The following is a 21817-nucleotide window of genomic DNA, read 5'->3' as shown; positions in this document are numbered from 1 at the left end:
GTTTCAGCGATACGTTGACTGAAAGCATCCCAGACATGCTCGATGGGGTTTATGTCTAGAGAACAGGCAGGCCACTCCATTCACCTGATATCGTCTGTTTCAAGATACTTTTCTGTGATGGCAGCTTGGTGGGGCTGTGTGTTGTTATCCATCGGGATGAAGGTGGGACCCACTGCACCCCTGGAAAGGCGGACATACTGGTGCAAAATAATGTCGCGATACATCTGACCTGTTACAGTTCCTCTGTCAAAGACATACAGGGGTGAACGTGCACCAATCATAATCCCACCCCACACCATCAAACCACGACCTCCATACAGTTCCCTTTCAAGGACATTAAGGGATTGGTATCTGGTTCCTGGTTCACGTCAGATGAAAACCCAGCAGGAATCACTGTTCAGGCTATACCTGGACTTGGCCGTGAACATAACCAGGGACCACTGTTCGAATGACCATGTACTGTGTTCTTGACACCAGTCTTTACGGTCTATCCTGTGACCAGGGGTCAGTGGAATGCACCTTGCAGTTCTTCGGACGAATAAACCATGTCTGTTCAGTCTAGACTGTGTGTCTGGAGAAAACTGTCCCAGTGGCTGGGGTAAGGTCTCTAGCAAGGCTACCTGCAGTACTCCGTCGCCGTCTGCGGGCACTGACGGTGAGATATAGGTCTTCTTGTGGTGTTGTACACTGCGGGCGTCCCGTACTGTAGCGCCTGGACACGTTTCCTATCTGCTGGAATCATTACCATAATCTTGAGATCACACTTTGTGGCACACGGAGGGCCCATGCATTGACTTGCTATGTTTGACCAGCCTCTAGTTGTCCTAGTATTCGACCCCTCATAACATCATCAATCTGTGTTCTTTGGGCCATTTTCAGCACACAGTCACCATTAGCATGTCTGAAAACGTCTGCACACTTACTCGCTGCACCGTACTCTGACATGCACCAACACACCTCTGCGTAATTGGACTGCTGCCATTGCCACCATGTGATGACTGCAGGTCAAATGAACCGCATGATCATACTCAGAGGTGATTTAAACCCGCAAACCTCCTACCAGAGCATTGTTTCACCTTGTATCAGCATTATCGTTAATTTATGAGCATGTGTAGTTACAAAGTAAGGCACAGTAAATAAAATTTAGTTAAATTTCAGTACTTACTTGGTGAAAAAAATCTGTGGTGGTTCTTATTGGTACATTTAAGAATAATTTACCATTGTATGGTACAATTTGAAACACACTTCCATGCATAGTTGAACTTCACAATCAAGGCACCAATAAATTTCTTTCTTGAAGACTCTCCACTGGAAAGTTTCTTTTCCTGTACAAACTTTGCGCACTCTTGTGGGATGGGCCTTTTCTGTGGAAGTAAGTCTGTCTGCAAAATGTCTTCCTAGCAGCATGTTGTTCACCCTCTTTCTTTGCAAATTCCTCTTCTAATTGAATAAGAAAATTTCCCAAATGGCAGCACTTTTCCTGATTATTTCTTGTTTCACAGTATAAGATGAAAGTGTTCACTGCTACCATTACAAAAGGATGCAAAAATAATTTATTCCGCAATTTCATTTGCCTTCTCTTGACGTGGCGGTACGAAATCTACATCTACGTCTATACTATGTAAACCAGAGGAGTGCAGAGCGGCCCACTGTGGAGCACTCAGAGCCCGGGGGATTCTCCAGCCCAGCCTACTGCATTCGACACAGCTACCCGCTGGCCCGTGGCTCTGGGCTGCCCCAGCCCACTGCACTGGGCTTGCTGTGTCGTAGTGTGGCCAGCACTAGGCGGACATACTGCACTACTGATGGGGCGCACGCGGCTTGCGACGCGCCGGACATTATTATTAGCAGTGGAATGACTTGCCGGTGCACTGTCACCTGCCCCCACTGAAAGGTTTTTTACTCACAGATGTCTTGCTCTCATTTTTTTGATGTGCAGAGTTAGTATTAATAAAACTGACAAATTGCAGGCTCCGATTCCTGACTGGAAATGGAGCAAAAAAGCTACTATGAACATACTTCTGGAAATACATCGTTGCCACGGTAATGGCACTGACAGAATGAAAATTCCTCTGGCCATGTGCTGTGTGTTTCTTGCACATTGCAGGCTTTGTGATTGATGCAGGGTACTGTAACAGCAGGATTGTCCTGTATTCATGTCGACAACAAGCCGAGATGGTGTTTGTGTACAGCTGAGCAGATTGAAACAGTAGAGAGGTAGGACAGCTATACCAAAAAAAGTACCCTCACAGAACATTTCAAGCCCATATTGGTGGACCACTTACCTGGAGCTTGCACTGGGGTTTGTCTCAATATCCCGCATATCCGGTTCCTCCAAATCTGGTGGATGCCCAGTCTGCCACCTACCTACACGTTTGTCTCTCTGGACAGAGACCCATGATCACACAGACTCACAAAAAGGGCTTGAAATGTTATGTGATGTGGTTGGTATCTGTGAGGTTACTTGTTTCGTATAGCTGTGCTGCCTTGCTGCCTCTCGACCATTTCCCTATGCTTGGCCGTACACAAACACCGTCTCAGTTTGTTGCCAACATGAATACCAGACCATTCTGCTGCTTACAGTATGCTGCGTCAATCACACATCCTGCAACACATATGGGACACATGGCGTGTGGTCAGAGTAACTTTCATTCATCAGCACCATCTACCAGGCAACGATGCATTTCTGGACACATGTTCACAGGATCTTTTTTTCCTCCATTTCCAGTCGGGAATCTGTACCAGCAGTTTGCCAGTTTTATTAACATTCACCCTGTATTTTAAGTGATCACCACGTATGTTTGGTGACGACTTAGATACTCCCGTAACAAACTGCATTTTTAGCTCTGATGATAACTCACTACAGTCGAAACCGTGAAACAGCAAAAATACTTATAACAATTGTGATGAAGACTCTTGTAAATAAAGTGATATATTTTCCTAATTATTAAATTTAACACATGAGTTGAGGCTGAAATAAAGGTGCTGGTTTTGGCCCTGCTGCTCAGTAATAATTTAGAAATAAACGGAGTACTATTTCATTTCAAAAATTCAAAACTAATTTGAAAACACTGTACAGAACTGAGACGTATGCAAAAAGTGTGTAATAAACGAAAACATTTCCACTGCTAAAAAGAATGGAAAATGAAACTTAATGTTCCAAAGTAGCTTCAGCATATGTTTTCACTCATTTGTCCCGTATAGAGTTACTATGCATTAAAAACGAGCATCAGCAATCTCCGGGTGTAAAAGTGGCAATCTTGCATTGAGAATAAAACTGGCAGAACTAAAATTTCTTTGAGAAGCAGAGCTAGATGCTTGTATACATAGCATTTTTGTGGTGAATTTCTGATAAGTCTGAAAACTATGCTAGCTCATTTTCCAGTAAGAAGCCACATTTTCTTCCATTTTACAGTTTTGATGTAAATATTTCTCCAACTCATCTGTCATTGACATCTAGCCACAAAGCAAACTTTTGTACTTCCTCTGGTAGTGGAGTTATAATGGGATTTGATGTTAGTTTAAAGTTCCTCATTGAGATATGACACTACTAATTTTTAAATAGTTTATTGAACATATATATCTTTCTGCTCGGTTTAGTTGCCACAACCACATCATGGTCACTGATACACAACCTCTGCTTTCCCATTTGCCTAACCTTTCAATATACATTCAGATTTTCCCCAAAAATCTAGGGCTATAAATTTCAGGTTTCAGCCAGCTTTCTGTACCTAGTGTTACGTAAGCTTCCTTGCTTTTCAGGAGTACTTCAAACTCTGGTACTTTGTTGTGAATGCTTCAGCAGATAACCCGTAGGATTTTAATAGTAACCTGTTGGAGCCATTGCTCCCAATCTTATACTGATCCTTCGAGGTTTCTTATAGTATTGTTATCTGGATTGCATGGAGTGTTGCCTAACCTATAAAACCATAGTGTGCAACCAATGCACAGGAAACTACCTGAGTAGCAGCCTTTGATATGTAGTGCACACCTGACCCATTTAGGGGAACCTACACTTGTCAACCATATTGTGCAAGTGCAGGAATCACAGCTTTGCTTGTCACAGAACCTTCAAAGTCTCTGGTTCAACCCTTTCACTTGACTCAGAACCAAATGGACATGCTCAGTTCTGGGGGTAATGCTGCAAAATGGGAGCTTTGTTGAACCTATGTGCACAAGGCTGGTCTTCTCAACCATCTCTGCCAGTCACTGGAGTGATGGAGTGAACGAAGTATGATCTCAGAGCCCAGACAACAGGCATCGTTTGTTCCAGTGTGTGCCACAATCCGCAGTTGCTTGCACCTGTTTGCTCAGTGGGTGCCACAATAGCCTCTACAACATGTTCGAGGGTCCCCAGGCACACTGAGTGCAGCTGGTGTCCTTTTCTGTGCCTCACTGCCATTTCCCTAAGTGTTACCATCATTTGCTCTACTTTTGAACTGCCGACAATTAGTAGAACCTTACCCTTTTGTGTTTTCCTCCTCTTGACACTGGGCAAAACAGGTTTCCCCAAAACAAGTCCCACTGGCTCAGTTTGAATTTCAATGAAAGACAACACCTGAAAAATGTTGATTAGGGGATTCGCTGCAACACCCTGCGTCCTCCCAGGTACCCGTCCAGCCTGTAAAGGATGCCTGGATCTAAAATTGAAATGCCACTCACAGTAAAGTGGGTGAGTAATGAGAGATCCTGTATTTTCTCCAGAGGAGATAGGGTCCAAAGAAGAGTACCATTATCAAAGGTACACGACTCTTCCAACACAATGATTTGCAGCAGCTGCCAATCATTTGACAGTAGTTACGATGATTTCCAGCTGCTTATGAATGTCGACCAACTCATCGTGTGTTCAAGAATAGTATGCACAGTGCGGCTGTGTTTTTCCTGGTGCAGTATATTACAGGCAATGAACAAACAATTTTAGGTTTGCTGATTATATTTTAATCTGAGATGAGTTTATTATTCTGGTCTACACCTGTCTTGAGACTGTGTTCTAGAATGGCATCAGATTTTTCTTCGTCGTCATTGTTTTGCTGTTAACTTCTACTGCTGTTTTGTCATCTTGTGAAGACTTGACGATCATGAAACATCTCGTCTCTCCACCTCAGATACAGCAAATGTTTCTGCCTCATAAGTATACAGTTACCTTTCATTAGCTTATTGTTGACTATACTTTGTTTAGGAAGTCCTTTACAATTAGGCATGCAAATTCCCACAGCCTTTGTCTTATTCTCTCACAAAATCAAAAACAGCTGGTGAAATGTAATATCTATTGGTATAAATAGTATGTCTATTGTTAAGGTAGCCAAAGAGAAGTCTCTGAAAAAGGGCAGTCACTGGCTTGTATTCCTGCCTGTTACCCAAATAAACTTCTGTGTATGAAACAGATCCTGCCTTTGAATCACATAAGGTAAAGAGTTCAATACCATATTCGTCAGTATAGACACAGAAAATAACTCTTCCCTGCTTTAATGGTAAGGTTTGCCTCGAGTGAAAAATATGCAGGAAATTTGATATTTATGCATGGGATTATAATCAGATTCGTTTCTTGGAATTATCAGGCAATGTCATTTCTGTGCAGGTAAGACAGAATAGCAAAAGTACCTATTTCTAGCTGTTACTGACTGACCTTGAAGATTTGTGGAAACAGATTTATTTGTAGACCAGTAATCACACAGTCTGTTTTTCTTTACAGGGCAAATATGGATTATAACAGCAAAGACCAAATACACTTTGTGCAGTTTCACCCCAGTTTCAGGTTGCTTGATTTTCTCATTTTCCTTTTTTTTTTTCCTGTCTTTTTGGTTCCTGTCTTGATGTGCTTTATCATTGATTCAAGAAAAAATTTGACAAATAGCAAAAGGACTGCTACTATCATCAATTTCTGTCTCACATCCATTTTCTGCTCTGAATTCAGGCAGTGATGATGCTCATCTAATGTGGTTCATCCTAAGTCCACATCTGAAGATTTTGCAACAGCAGAATGTCTTCTCTTGCATGGTGGCTTTATAGATGGCACTACATTTGAAATTGATTATTTGATTGTTAGGAAGTATATGGTGCACTGTTGGAGGTGCAATCCCCCGCCCCCGGTAATGTTTTCATGCCTGAGTCAGATTCAGAAGCGACTTCACTGTATTCACTTCCAAAAAGTCCCCCTAGGAACCAGAATCTTCACATGATACATTCAAAGCCTTCTCTATCTCAGTATTGGTAAGAACTTAAACATTTACTGCAGAGGCCAGTTCACAGCATGCGAAGACCAAATAGAGGCCGTGAACACAACGAAAACAATACAAATGGAGGAAGATGAGCAGAGTTATAGAGCTGAAGGCTTGTAGCTTGCCTGCCATGCGAGCTGTGCTCACGATTGGAAATTAGTGTTCAGGGACTTCGAAGAGCAATTGAATAGAATGGGTAGTGTCTTTGCAGCAGGTTATTACATGAACATCAACAAAAGTAAAACAAAAAGATTGAATTTTAAGTGTTCAGAAGTCTTTTCTGAAGGCATTTGTCTGGTGCCTAGCCTTGTACAGAAGTGAAATATGGATAAACAAACAATACAGTAATAAGAGAATACAAGTCTTTAAAAGGTGGTGCCACAGAAGAATGCTGAAGATTACATGGATAAATTGGCTAACTAATGAAGTAGTTCAGGGAGATCTCCTACATAAGTGATATTTCCATTGTGTTTTCAGACTAAATCAAGGGATCAGTTGATAGGACAGATCCTGAAGCATCAGGGACCGGTTAATTTGGTAATGGGCAGGAAGTCTGGTGGGGAAGGTGAAAGACAAATAGGGAGATCGAGGCACCAGTATGGTAAGCAATTCCAAACGGAATGTAGGTTGCAGTAGTTGTGCAGGGATGAAGAGGCTTGCACAGCATATACTAATGTGGAGGGCTGCATCAAACCAGTCGTCTACCACCACAACAACATGCACATTGTTAATGGCACACGTTGTACAATAATGCAAGTGATTTGAATCTTCTTGTAGCTTAATACATACATTTAGCCATAGTTCTGCCCGAGTCTCTAATGTGGAACTATTTAAAACACATTAATAGCCAATACTTTTTACAACTATACCATTCTTTACAGTAGCCACTTCTCAACTTACACATACGTTTCAGTCAATATTATTCCAAACACTAACCATCAGGATGAGATCTTCTCTCTTCAGTGCACTGTACGCTGATATGAAACTTCCTGGCAAATTAAAACTGTGTGCCGGACTGAGACTCGAACTTGGGACCTTTGCCTTTCGCGGGCAAGTGCTCTACCATCTGAGCTACCCAAGCACGACTCGCACCCCGTCCTCACAGCTTTACTTCTGCCAGTACCTCATCTCCTACCTTCCAAACTTTACAGGAGCTCTCCTGCGAACCTTGCAGAACTAGCACTCCTGAAAGAAAGGATATTGCAGAGACATGGCTAAGCCACAGCCGGGGGATGTTTCCAGAATGAGATTTTCACTCTGCAGGAGAGCTTCCATAAAGTTTGGAAGGTAGGAGACGAAGTACTGGCAGAAGTAAAGTTGTGAGGACGGGGCAAGAGCCGTGCTTGGGTAGCTCAGATGGTAGAGCACTTGCCTGCGAAAGGCAAAGGTCCAGAGTTAGTCTTGGTCCGGCACACAGATTTAATCTGCCAGGAAGTTCCATCATGTTTAGGAACCTACAGCCAATTTGTTCTCGAACTTACTATTCATGTTATCTGACTTCATACATTTATTGTGTGTCAGTGCTATGTTAGTGTACTTGAGTGATATATATATATCAAACAGAACTGCTTCTGAGAATAAAATATCAACTTTATTGGCAACTGGATCATTTCATTTTCTAAAAACATGAAATGTTACAAAACTAAATCCATTGTGTGAATGTATTTGGATGTCTCAAAGGTCTTTTGTCATAGTGCATATTGATATTGTTCTGTGTTCCATTAATTCAGCAATGAGGTTTGTAGCTAATGACATTGTAATCATATTAATTATTCAGTAGCTGCCCGTATGGGGTTGTTAGATCCCACATCAGATGCCTCCCCAGGTGGAGGAGAGGGGAAAGCCTCCCAGACGTGGGTGGTATTGGGGAAGTGAAATACCCGGTTTGGATCAAATACTTAGGCCTAAATCCATTAGTGTCTGATCTGACATGCAGCAGTTGGTGGTCAGTTCGTGCAACTGCTACAAATATGTTGACCTCAAAAATTAAGTCTTTAATATTTGTGATCTCAAAGAGATCACCACAACCACCTTCAACATGAAGTAATAATGGAACAACACGAAAAATATCCACAACCCCAGGCCCCAGTAAATATACTAGATTTCTCTGGTTATTGGATTCTGGGGAACCACAAACTTCATGAGAAGGAGAAGAATTGGATCTTCCCGAAACCTCTTCGCAAACACTATATTGGCATGCTCAACACAAATATGCTGGTCAGCATAGGTGAACTCGGACACCTTATGGATGTTCTGGAAAAATTTCATATCAGGATCTTCACCATCCACAGACGCTTTTAACAGACTACAACCACTTCAGCACAGAAAACTACAGAATATGTGAAGAAAAACCCTACTGCCAGAAGAGGAACACCAGCCAGCAATGTTCGGCTCACGATTTACGGTTAACAAATCAGTCAGACAAAATCCTGGATTTCAATTCAGTAACAGAATGAATCTCTACAATAACCTTCAAATCAGGAAACAAAAGATGCACAATCATTAATGCACATGCACTGACAATCAAACAAAACAGAAAGAAACAATAAGAAGTCAGACTTTTGGGAAGAAATGGAAGAGCTAACAAACAAAATACCAAAAAGGCATGTTAAAATTGTGTTAGAAGATATGAATGCACAACTAGGCAAGGAGAAATAGTACAAGTAAATCATAGGCCTATACACAGGCACCAACAAGAATGTGAAACATTTCTTATCTGTCAAAATTTTAGCTTAAAAATTGTCACTGCAATTTAAAAGCCAAAACGAAAACTCACAACATGGAAAACACCCAAATACATATGGGGAGAATTTCAAATAGATCACATAGCCATCACAAGCAAAAGTAAAATTGAAATTCTGAATGTGAGAACATGCAGAGGATTCTCAGACTCCGACCCTCACTTGCTAAAAGTAAAAATTGGGTAAATCCCAAGAAACAGAAAAAAAACTGGATCCAGAATACTTGAAGATAAACATAGACAAAATTATTGAAGAATTAATCAGATTTCAATAGAAAAATGGACAGACCTTGCAAAAACAATTCAGAATGCAATATGTTAGGGCCAGGAAATGAAAATGTAGGTAGTGGAATATAGGTTGTGATCAGGTCATTGAACATGGTATACAGGCCTGGAAGAACTTTGGCAGCAACGGAACAAAAGAGACATGGCAAGATTCCCACAAAGTCGGGAAACAATCATTGAAAGATACTAGAAGAGTGAGAAGCACGTGCAACAAAAATGGAGCAAATGAAATGAAAGAAATATAACATGGGAAATACCTGCAGTGTTTTCTGGGAAATTACAAAGGGTTGTCAGCCTTCAAATATTAGCTTCAAGAGAACATACGGGTCTGGGGATACAAATACTAAAGAAAACCACCAAATTGTTAACAGGTATTTTGATAAACTCCTCAGTTGTGAGAAGCCTGAAGAAAAATTACTCTTCATGAAAACTGTACCAAACCCAGATTAAAAGCAGTATTTAATAACAGAGGTAGAAGAGAGAATAAAACTACTAAAAAAGAGTATTTAATAACAGAGGTAGAAGAGAGAATAAAACTACTAAAAAAGCAATGGAACCCCAGCAGCAGACTGCATTATCTCTGAGATCTGGAAACTCAAAGACTAAACCATCACAAAGAAAATCCATGGAATTCTTACAGAAGTATGGAACACAGAGAAAGTGCCACAGGAATGTAAATGTGTTGATACAGAAAAGTGTGACAAGACAGACCCTAATAACTACAGAGATATCTCATTGTTACTTATCAGCTACAAAATTCTCTCCAAGGCATTACTCAACAGACTAGAACCACAAGCTGATACAAAGATAGGTGAATACCGTACAGGCAGATTCTCTTTGACACATTAGAATAATTTGGAATAGACAGAATAACTAAGACACTCATACAACAGACAGTTACTGTCACCATACCCAAAATAAAATTTATGAGAGACATCTGACCCATTCGAGATACATATAGGGGTCAGGCAAGGATATGGGCTCTCGTCGCTTTTATTCAATATTTTCTTGGACAAAATGATCAAATAAAGGGAAGAAATAGTCAAAGGAACTCAGGAAGAATGTGTGCAAACAAGACGATCATAAAATGCATGGCATTTGCCGGTGACCTGACAATACTCAGCAGCAATAGACAAGAAGCACTGGAATACTTGCATGAAGCATCTGTGAAAACTGGTGTACAGATATCATATGAGAACACACAATACATGGAAAGAAAGAGCATCCACCACCAAGCCATGTACACAAAATATGGAAAGGGAACAGAGTGGAAAAATTCAAATATGTGGGGAATATATACAAATAGGAGGATCAGACAAGGCATCCAACATACAAAGAACAGAAAAACTTCAGAAAGAATACAGATTGACATAGATGCACTGCAATAAAAGAAATGTTTCAAGACAGGCTAAACTCACACTGCAGCACAGTTTTACTAGCAGTAGCACTCTACACCTCGGAAACAACCACAATTGGAGCATCAGGCATTAAAGAGACAGAAAAAATAGAATGTAAAAATCCTCAAAAATATTTTTGGAGCTGTAGACAGAGATGGTATGCGAATGAAGAGATCAACCAAAGAATTATATGAACACACACAGGCTCACAGGCATGATCAGAAAACGATGGCGAACATTCTATGGACACGTACATAGAATGAACAACAGTAGTTTCACAAAGAGGATTTTTGATGTAGTTAACAGTTCACTCAAAAAAACTTATTATCTTCAAGAAATAGAAGATGGGTTAAAACAAGCAGGGATCAGTACTGAAATGATAAATGAGGGAGACAAACTCAGAAACAAAATTGTGAACATGAAATTCCAAGTAAATAAAGGAAGGAAACAGGCAAAATATGGACAGAGCAAAGACCACAGGAACACAGACAAAGAATGAAGTTGTTTTGGGAAGAAAAAAGGAGGAAACAAGAAAAAGTGAGTAGTTGTTTAACATTGAAGTTAATCAATGTCCTGGAGGCAAAAGTTTGTGGTTAAAACTGGCCAAAGTTGGCACCTTGGTGTGAAATTATCTTCATTCTGATCTAGGCTGGATCAGTATTTGTAAAATAATCCTTGGACCATGTGGTCAGTAATTCACATACTATACTTTTATCTCATTATGGCTTATTATACACATCATGGCAATGTGAAGAGAAAAATGAAAGGTAATTATTCAGTAAAAACAATCCTGAGCTAAGATTCTGATAAAATTTTGTTTCATTTTGTGTATTTATGTAGGATGGTATAAGAGAAACTGCAAGGCAAGGCATAATCTGTAGCGTTTGTAGCAACTTTCACTCAGCATTTTTATATTAATCTAAAATTGCAGCTAATCATTACTAACATAATTTTTTATATGTCAAAACAGTGACATATGGACATTAAGTAAGATATGTATTGTTACTTAGGTTTCTTGGGCCTACTTGTCATCAATTCAGGAATCTGAAATTGTAGTTTCCTAAAGACTCTACTTCATAGTATTATTGTCATTAAAGATAAAACATTAATGCTCCATGAGACAGTTTGTTCCTTGTTTTTCAGTTGACGGTGCAATGTTTGTTGTTAAATTTTGGTTATCCTTTGTTGGTGCAGCAAATTTTTCTGAGGAATTGATATGTTCAGTTCATCACTATATTTATTTTGTTCTATCTGTATTTTAGGTGTGCAATGTTCATGTGAGTGGCATATAAGACATAGATAAGAGTCCTAAATTCGTAGTAATGAGGATGATGTTCTGAGATTGCATGTTTGTAGCTGGAGAACAGAGAGAAGTTTTCTACAACTTTTTTTATCTTGACTCTTCTGTCACTAGGGACCAGCTTCCAGAATCTGCATACAAGTACCAACTTTTGGGACTGAATCTGCTGTCCCTACTATCTCAGAACAGGGTGGCAGAGTTTCACACAGAGTTGGAGCTGTTGCCTGCTGATCAGATCCAGACCAATGTCTACATCCGCCATCCACTTTCTCTTGAGCAGTACCTGATGGAAGGCTCCTATAACAAGGTTTACTATATATAAATTAACAACAAAAAATAGGGTAGATTGCTACTCACCACATAAAGAAAGTGTTGAGTGACAGGCAGATATTTAAAAGTAGACTGTGCTATCAGGCTTTTTAGTCCTCCCTCCCTCCCTCCCTCCCTCTGTGTGTGTGTGTGTGTGTGTGTGTGTGTGTGTGTGTGTAGTAGGTTAACAAAATATGCTCCATTCAAACTTGGTAGGTTATTACGCTTGTGAGTAGGCAGACATGATTTTTATGTGTAGCCATGCAAATAACTTACACGAAGCTGCACAGCTATATCAGATGGTGTTTCCAGATCAAAGGCAGCCAGATCATCCAGTCTCTGGTGTTGTGTATCATTGCATTGCTGAGACTGTGTCCGTAGCATCATAGCATCACAAACTATTGACTGAAGATCACCTGTCATTTGAACGCTTGACCAGAAAGAGCACATTTTACAGGCTGTGAAAGAATAGCCAGGTATCAGCTTCAGATAAATGGCCCTGGTATATGTACATCTCCAGGTTCACCGTGCAGAATACTTCAGAAGTGGCATGTGTGCCATATAGTACTCCAGGCCTTATGCGTGCCGATCACACATGGGAGGACTTCTGCCATGGTTTGTTGAACAGGCTGCCATCCATTGCTCGTCTCTTCAGTTTTGTTTGATGGAATAACAAATTTCCACAACCAACACATTTATGCCGATCATGTTACAGCACAGACTACACATACTAATACGGTAATACTTTCAAACTATTGACTATTAGTCAGTTTCACCACAGCTGCGAGTGATTGTGTTTCGGTGTCAGTGAGGTTGCATGTGTGAATGTGTGTGTTCTTGCTAGAGTAAGAGCAAGAGCTCAAAAGTTGGTGTCAATTGTTTTCTGTTAGGTGTTTCTATACACCACACATCAGTCAGCTATAGGTGAGTGTGGTTGCCTTTTCTTTATTTTATGAATTACTGAAATTCATTTTCAGATATTCTGCTAGTTTTCCACCAGTTTCTCCCAAATCTAAACCTAACACAAAGGCATTTAAGTGTTCGATACTGCATATGGCATGTATTAGGCAGTTCAACCAAGTCCTCTGTGCTTCAGAAAGCAGAGTCGATCACTGTGTTGTTTCACAACCTAAGTGGAGAAAAAATTGAGGGGAGTCAAAGAGTGACCTAACCTTCACCTGCTACAAGTGAAAGGCAAATTGTGAACATATAATAGTGTGTAGATGAGCATTCTTGGAATTTTGGGATGAAAAAAGAATTACCTTCAAGGTGTTCTAAGGTGGTAATCTGTTACAGAAGGTGACAATAATGCACCTTGCTAGGAAACATAGGGAAATTTCTGGTCATTCAATTGTTCAGAACCTCAAAACTGTAGATCTAGGGGAAGAGTAGAAGACTGTACTTATCACGCTAACTTAATATTAAGAAGTAATAAAAATCCAGTTTGAAGATGAAAGACTGTTTCTTTCGTAGTTTTTTGCAGTAGTTACAAAGAGGCTTTGGAAGTCTTAGAACTGGTGTTTGTTTTGTATGTGCAGGATGAAGAGAAAAGCCCTGTAAAGAAAAAAGCAGTTTTAGTAGAACAGAGTGTATGTAATTTGAAGCGGGAGCATTTTGTGATTTATTATGTCAGGATAAAAAGGGATTATCGATTATATCTTTTGACTAATAGAAAAATATGTTGTTTCCAAAACTTCCAGATTAAGCTGCTTATTTTAGTAGGCAATTTACTTTTTATGATTTCACTACAGTGATTGACAATTCAAAAGCTCTTTTGTGTACACAGAATGTTCACTCTTATTGTCGGAATGAAACTCGGAACTCAAAAAGCTCAAGTGAGAAAACAAGCTGTGCATATCATAGACTTATGCAGGCAGAAAATAGTGAAATTCTTTGCAAATACCTGTGGGTATCAAAACAAAAATGTCAGTATGATCACCGTGGTCTGTAAATGACTTCAGAGATCTCTTTTAACATAAAGTGGAAATATTACTTTGTTATAGGATACTCCTTCATACTGCCTAACAGGTTTTATGTGAGAATAGAAAAAAATTGAGCAAGAGGGATATTGTAGTTGAATCTTCTGTGTATGAGAATATAATAAATGATCATGCCACTTTGCATAAACTGGAGACTGATATGGTGCAAGTATGAGACTAAAAGAATGAAGCAACTGTGTATTTCAAGCAGTTTGCATTGTAGCACTTCAAATTCAGTCATTGCGAAAGATTCTACATGACAAAACTTCGACAGATTTTAAAGCTAAATGGGAATGAGCGTACAGAACTAATATTTGAGTAGCGAAATACATAACAAAGAAGAGCAAAGTACATCAGCTCCAGTCTAAACAAATTTGAAGGCACTATATACAAAATGTCAGATGTGGGCAAGTTGTTAACAAAACATGTTGGTAGTAACTGGAGGAATATTGACAATCTGAAGTGTTGCATGGAAATAGAATGGGCTTTCCAGAATGGATTTAATGATGCTGAAGACTCCTATTGTGAAAATACAGACTGATCATATATTGATACTATAATTTCAAAGTGAATATAAGTCTACAGATTCGTTTAAAATAAAGAATTTTTGTATCCCTTTGTGTTGCCTAAAGATCATTTCATCAGTTTCAAAATCCTTCTTATCCACCTGCCCATCAAAAATCGATTCAACATCCCCTATGCCAGTAAGAGTTTCAAAGACCTCCACATGGACATTTCATAGTAATTTAGTGTGTGTTACAATGCTATTTTAAGGATTTCTATTAACATTCCTTCTTAAGCCTTCGATGTCTGTTTGATAGTAAAATAAATAAACAAATAAAAAATCAAATGTGTTAGTGTAAGTTACATTTAAAAAAATATTTATTTTCCAACACTTCGTGAAAATGGCGTATAGACAGGCGAGTAAAAAAATTGTTATGGATACTGAGCAGAAATGGAAGTTACTGGTATAAGCAATATGTTCAATTGTTCAGTGACAAAACTTGGTGTATGTTATGCCATGTATTTGGCTGATGGTAGCAGCAATACTTTCCAGCATGTGATACAACGTAATATAGATGTTTTACGACTTGAATGTGTTGGCCATGCACAAAAGCGTTTTGGTACAAGATTGAGGAAACTGGAGATATGAAGGGGAGAAAGCTTTCTGATGGTAATAGAATATTGGGGCTTAGCAGGGCAGGCTAACAAATTCGGAAACAGGTGTCTTTCAAACATATTACGGACTGGGAATACAAAGAAGTACTAATAATGTAGCAGAAATGATAAAAGATGTAAGGGCCACAGTCTTTCACAGGATTGCTACAGACAAGGACTCCCATCATTCTTTGTCCAGAGGGCCTCGAATTATGGTGTAAATATCAGAATGCCAGCGTAATGCTGATGAATACATATGTAACCATCCCCTGCCATGTCAGTAGCGAGTGTTATAAAAACTGTCTATAGAGGCTTGGCTAGCGAAAACTTGCTTACTAAATTCACTCATGAGAGAATTTGAATACCCAATGAAAGGTTCAATAACAGTGTGTGGAAATGCTTGTCTAAAACTGTATTGTGGGCTAAAAACTGGTGTCATGAGTGCTATGCTGTGTTCCAGTGATGATTGTCAGTGGGCTGGAAGTTCTCAGTGGTATGGGCGTAGAACCTGGGGTGAACGTGCATTTGTGAACGGACTTGGCAAGTTTTAATTTTAAATGTAGGATGAAGAGGAATTTTCAGGAAGTGTGATTTTTTTATCTTTAGGTGCAATTTACTCTGAGACTAATAAATATTCATAAACTTGGCATAGAAATTAATTACATTTTCATTAAAATATACTAGAATTATGGCGATCAAATAGGTGTGACAAATATTTCAGTATTATTTTTCATAAATACAAAATTTTTAGGTCACAGACATCTCTCTAAATATCCCTCCAGGGGCTCACATTTCATTTGTGCTCCCTCCCATTCTCACTTCTTCCCCTCTGACCCCTCCTTCCTCTCTCTTTGTCTAATTACTTATGTCGACCTGGCTATTCCCCTGGTTTCCTGGATCCCTTCCAGTTTTGTTCCCTTTCCCTTTTCTTCTTCATCCTCACAGCAGCAGTGAAGTGGATGCCACCTTGCTCAGTATACTGGTATGCGAGTGCACTGCCTTTGTGGATAACGTACTGTCATGAGCAACATTACGGCCCTCTTGGCTGTGGAATTAAAACAATAGTACATACACAACGTATCCACTGCCCTGGTGTGTTTTTGTGTGCTTTCAATCACTATACACTGTCAAAGATATTTTATTTCCATCTTGAAGTGGATGTAACACTCCTGCAATGTGTTTCCGGCCATATCTCCATAGCCATATGACCTTGTTTGTTCCCTGTCCTCCCAGGTGATGGTTCAAACCCGCATCCAGCCATCCTCATTTAGGTTTTCTGTGATTTCCTTAAATCACGTCAGGCAAATGCCAGAATGGTTCCTTTGAAAGGACACAGCCAACTTCGTTCCCCGTCCGTCCCTAATCTGATGGACAGATGACCTCTCTGTTTGGTTCCCCCCTCCAAATCGACCACCTTATCCTCTCGAGAGATTTTCCTGCATTTGTCCCCATTTTGCAAAATCACCGTGTGTACTTCACATCTCTCAAAATTCTTGAAACCTCTGCCATTTAATCATTATTTGCTTCCAAATATCTCATATAATAATGTCAATAATGTTGTTATTACACATTACGGTAATTGAATATGACTGCCTGGCACCTAGTTTTGTGTTACATATATCTCAATATTATGAGAAGAAGGAAAGTTGCTACTCACCACATAGTGGTGATGCTGAGCCGCAGGTAGGCACAGCTAAAAGACTTTCACACTTAAAGCTTTCAGCCAATGGCCTTCAAACACACACACACACACACACACACACACACACACACACACACAGTGAAGTGCTGCAGGTTAGGTGGTGGGGAGGGGGGGGGGGGCGGCTAGGGGAAGTAGTGGAAAAGGAGAGAAATAAATTAAAAAATAAATAAAGACAGGGTGTGTTCATGAAGGAATGATGGCTGTGTAGTGCTGGAATGGGAGCAGGGAAGGGGCTGGATGGGTGAGGACAGCGACTAACGAAGGTTGAGGCCAGGTGGGTTACGGGAACGTAGGATGTATTTCAGGGAAAGTTCCCACCTGCGCAATTCAGAAAAGCTGGTGTTGGTGAGAAGGGTCTATATAGCACAGCCTGTGAAGCAGTCATTGAAATGAAGGATTTCTTGTTTGGCAGTGTGTTGAGCAACAGGGTGGTCCATTTGTTTCTTGACCATAGTTTGTCGGTGGCCATTTATGTGTACAGACAGCTTATTAGTTGTCATGCCTACGTAGACTGTGACACAGTGGTTGCAGCTTAGCTTGTAGGCCACATGACTGGTTTCACAGGTAACCCTGCCTTTGATGGGATAAGTGATACTAGTGACTGGACTAAAGTAGGTGGTGCTGGGAGGGTGTATGGGACAGGTCTTGCACCTAGGTCTATTACAGGGGTATGAGCTATGAGGTAAGGGATTGGGAGCAGGGATTGTGTAAGGATGGACAAGTGTATGTGTAGGTTGTTATGCCAATCTGTGACTCAGCATCTCCGCTATATGGTGAGTAGCAATTTTCCTACTCATAATATTGCTACATTCCATCCTCGATTTTCCATTGTTTGATTTAGTTAATACTTCAAAATTCACATGCTTTTCTAATAAACTGGTAAAAGCATATCATTACCACCCATGCCAGTGTTTATTAATGCTCATGATAACTGTTCCTTTTCTTTGCTTTCCACAGATCTTCCTGGCAAAAGGCAACGTTCCAGCAGAAAATTATAATTTTTTTATTGACATTCTGCTGGACACAATTAGAAATGAAATAGCAACTTGCTTGGAGAAGTCGTACGAAAAGATATCTGTTCAAGAAGCAGCGAGAATGCTGAACATGGCGAGTCTTGCTGCCATGAAGAAATACGGAGAAAAGGTTTGTTGTACTGGTTATTTGGAAGGAGAGAGATTGACAGATTTTTTTTTTCTTCATATGTAAAACACTTCAATATTTGTGAATGGTATTAAGTCAAGGAATGTGACAGACTTAACAGCTGACACTACATGCTCATAGGTGTCATTGTGGTCGTGCCGCCTTGCCAGAATTTTTGCGAAAAATAATGCAAATTCCCTCTTCCTTGAAAACTCTTTCCTTCTTCTCAAACTTCTAGATGGAAAAGTAAACACAAATGCAGCTTTTCAAATTACAAAATTAGGGCACTGTGATACCCGTACAGATAGTTTCTTTAGGAATTCTTTGTAGCCAGTTAAAGCTGCTACAGTGCAGAAATGCCTACCCTCAAGTGGTGCCTTTCTCTTTTGTGGTAAGAGGAATGAGGATACAAATCTAGGCTGTAATGTAAATGAGTAAGATTTCCATCTTTAGAATTGCTCAAGAAGTGCCAGGTGGCAGTGGTGGGTGCTTCTTTGTGGTAAAGCAAATTCCTGCTCAGGCTGGGCATTGTTCCTTCAGTAATCAGATAAAGACTTACAAAAGGCCAAGCCAGAAATATGTTTTATTATGTAGCACCATGGTCATGCCCAACACCCCTGTTTGCCACTGGAATTGAGTGAACATCTCAGTGACATGTACATGGTTACTAAACAAAACCCATGATGAACCATGATCATGTTAAATGAAAACTTTTCTGGCCTACAGATTGCTCCACAAAATTTTGGACAAGCTGCAGGATGCTTGTAACTTGCTGTTGCTGTATTTTGGCATGGTCTCCTGGCCACCTCCAGGTGAACACTGGAGAAAATTCAGAGCTGGCACGTGTGTGGTGTATCCTGTTGGTCTTGCTCGAGTGCATGTGCTCCTGCTGCAAGTCTGTGCAGTGCGCACCCTTTGTGTTAGAAAGCTTGCCTCATTGATGTCAGATCGTTTGTGTTTAGACAGTGAAGTTGCAGAATGATGCCGACTATACAGAGCACGAAGTTTTTCTATGTTAGGATTCCATGCAGAATTTACTTAGAAGCTGGTGTCTTGATTTATAAGTCTCAGGAAGTTATTTTTCCATTTATTCATTAATAGAGCTGCTAAAGTGTGACATACAGGCCACAATATTTCCCTCATTGTGTTTCATCAAATAGCCAGTGCTTAGATATAGTGGTCTTACTGACTTGGAGGAGACAGGTATGCCACTTATGTTCTATAATGTGATCCTGCATAATGTGCGTTGTTTGGCTTTATATATTTTGCTGCATTTTCATGGAATCCTGTAAATACCTGCCTTGCACAATTGTAAGTAGAGCTAAACAGATCCCAAAAGTATCAAGATTTCCAAAGGTCGATGAAAGATAATTTTAGCTTTGTCTTGTTAATATTCTGCCTGTTTCTGCTGAAACAGTTCTAGTTGTAGGGTAAGTAAACATTCGTTTTTGAGGCCTCATCCTTTTCCTTGTTCTGGCATTTGTATGTTTGTAGCTCTATGTATTTGCTGATACAAATATCCATTCTTCACAGTTTGTAGTTGTTAGTCGGGTTTGCAGATTATCAGCATGTAAGATGTTACAGGCTCTGTGAATTAAGGTCAACACCCATAGTTTGCCAGATGGTGGCAGCTATAAGTTTGCAAATATGGGTTTGTTTTGCTGGGATTTCGGAACACTGAATGCCTAAGTGTGCTATCACTTTTACATCGCACCACGGTGTCTAAATATGGCAAGCAGCCATCTTTCTCCATTGTCATAGTAACTTTTGTTTCCATGTATGGAGTTCAGGCAATAAAGGAACTCTTGGAAATGATCCAAACAATGAGGCCAAACAGTAAGTGTTATCAGCTTACTACGAAAATACTTTTGGTTTTGAAATAGCTGAAGCGAGTGCTCGCTCCATATACAGGTTGGCTGCAATTTTTAGAACAATCTGATGTTGCCATAGGAAGCCGTTTGTCTGCCCTGTTGGCCAATCTTTTGATGCACAATTGAGAGAGCATTTGCCTCAGCTATTTTAAAACAGTATTTTGGCGATATGTTGACGACACTTTTATAGTTAGCTCTCGTGGTTTGTATAGCCTGATTTTAACATCTGAACTCCTTATATGAAAACATGAAATTTATTACAGAGATGGAGAAAGATAGTTGTTTGCCATTTTTAGATGTCTTGGTTGATGTAAATGCAATGGCACACTGAGACACTTCGTTTTTCGGAAGCCCATCCATAGGCCTGTATTTGCCAGCTACCAGTTGCCACCATCTGGTGACGAGTGCTCTATAAAGATGTTAATCCACAGAGCCCATACCATGTTGGATGCTAATAGCCTGCAAATGGAACTGGAACACCTTCAAGCTAATAGTTACTATTAAAATCAGTCTTGATCACAAATTTATTTATTCTGGTAACCGGTATCAACCACACCTGTGGTCATCTTCAGATCTACAAGTCAAATACAAAATCTGATCAGAGGGCTACATACATTAAAGAAAATTATATAAAACTACAAAGGTATAAAACAATGAATTACCAAAATGCTGTAGGAGCAGGCGCCGCCTCCTGGTGGTAAATCACTGCTAGATAGTGCAGTGCATGTCTTACTTATATACTGGAGGCTCTGCCCACTTTTGACAGAATGTTGTCATCGCTAGCCAATGGATTAAAAGGCAAATAACAACATAAAATTTCATAATTTGACTTGTAGGTCTGAAGATGGCCACAGACATGGTCGAAACTGGTTACCAGAATAAATAAATTTGTGATAAAGACTGTTCTGAACGATGGATATTTGTCTCAGCAAGTGAAGAGAGTGCTACAAACTACAGGTCTAGGAAGAGAATGAGGCCTTGAAAACAACTGCTTATCTCCAATGTATATTGAAAATGTTTCAGTAAAAATAGGCAGAATATGAAGAAGTTAAAGTAATCTTTCGTCTTCCTTCCCAAGTCTGTGTTTTTGGGCTCTGTTAAACACCACTTAGTTGCACAAGGGAGGTGCGTACTGGCTTCCGTGCAAATATGGTAAATTATAAAAGAGCAAACAACGCGCACTGTGCAGGACCGCACTGTGGAACATCAGTAGCGACTCGCCTCCTCCAAGGCAATAAAACCGCTGTCGCCGAATACTGCATTTCCACTGGTCATTTGATGAACTACAATGAAACATAAATTGTGGTTCATGCCAAACTTTTAGAGCTCTGTCATCAATGTATTAGTGGAAAAAAAGACTGTCAGAAGCTCTTATCCATTGTCAGTGGTTTCCGGCGTCCTTTCATAGAAACATTTCATGCTCTCGTCGCTAACAGTGTTATGTGATTTTACCATCTAAAACCAATAGATTTGACATAAACAAAGGGTGCACAGTGCAGTACACAGACTTGCAGCAGAAGCGCATGCATTCAAGCAGTGCATGTGCAACGCCAACTGGATACAGCATGCATGTGCTGGCGAGATCTCCAATTCGGGAGCCAAGTGCACTTTTGTCAATATTCACCTGAAGACGAACAGAAGACTGTGCCGAAATATTACGGCAACAAGTTGCAAACATCTGGCAGTTGACCTGAAATTTTGTCAAACTGTGGTACTCT

The 21817-nt window shown here is 40.0% G+C and overlaps 1 protein-coding gene across 2 annotated transcripts in view; it reads left to right on the top strand.

Moving 5' to 3' along the window:
- Nucleotides 1-21817, top strand: part of LOC124717066 (26S proteasome non-ATPase regulatory subunit 8) — an 80215-nt gene that overhangs the window by 33995 nt on the left and 24403 nt on the right. For both annotated transcript variants that reach the window (XM_047243749.1, XM_047243748.1), the window contains exons 4-5: nt 12055-12247; nt 18046-18231. In XM_047243749.1, the coding sequence (XP_047099705.1) occupies nt 12055-12247; nt 18046-18231 (379 nt within the window). The remainder of the gene's footprint in view (nt 1-12054; nt 12248-18045; nt 18232-21817) is intronic.

The sequence above is a fragment of the Schistocerca piceifrons genome, chromosome 9 (assembly GCF_021461385.2).
Source record: "Schistocerca piceifrons isolate TAMUIC-IGC-003096 chromosome 9, iqSchPice1.1, whole genome shotgun sequence".
Classification (NCBI taxonomy): Eukaryota; Metazoa; Arthropoda; class Insecta; order Orthoptera; family Acrididae; genus Schistocerca; species Schistocerca piceifrons.
Note: the sequence above shows the minus strand (reverse complement) of the source record. Positions and strands in the feature narration are given on the sequence as shown.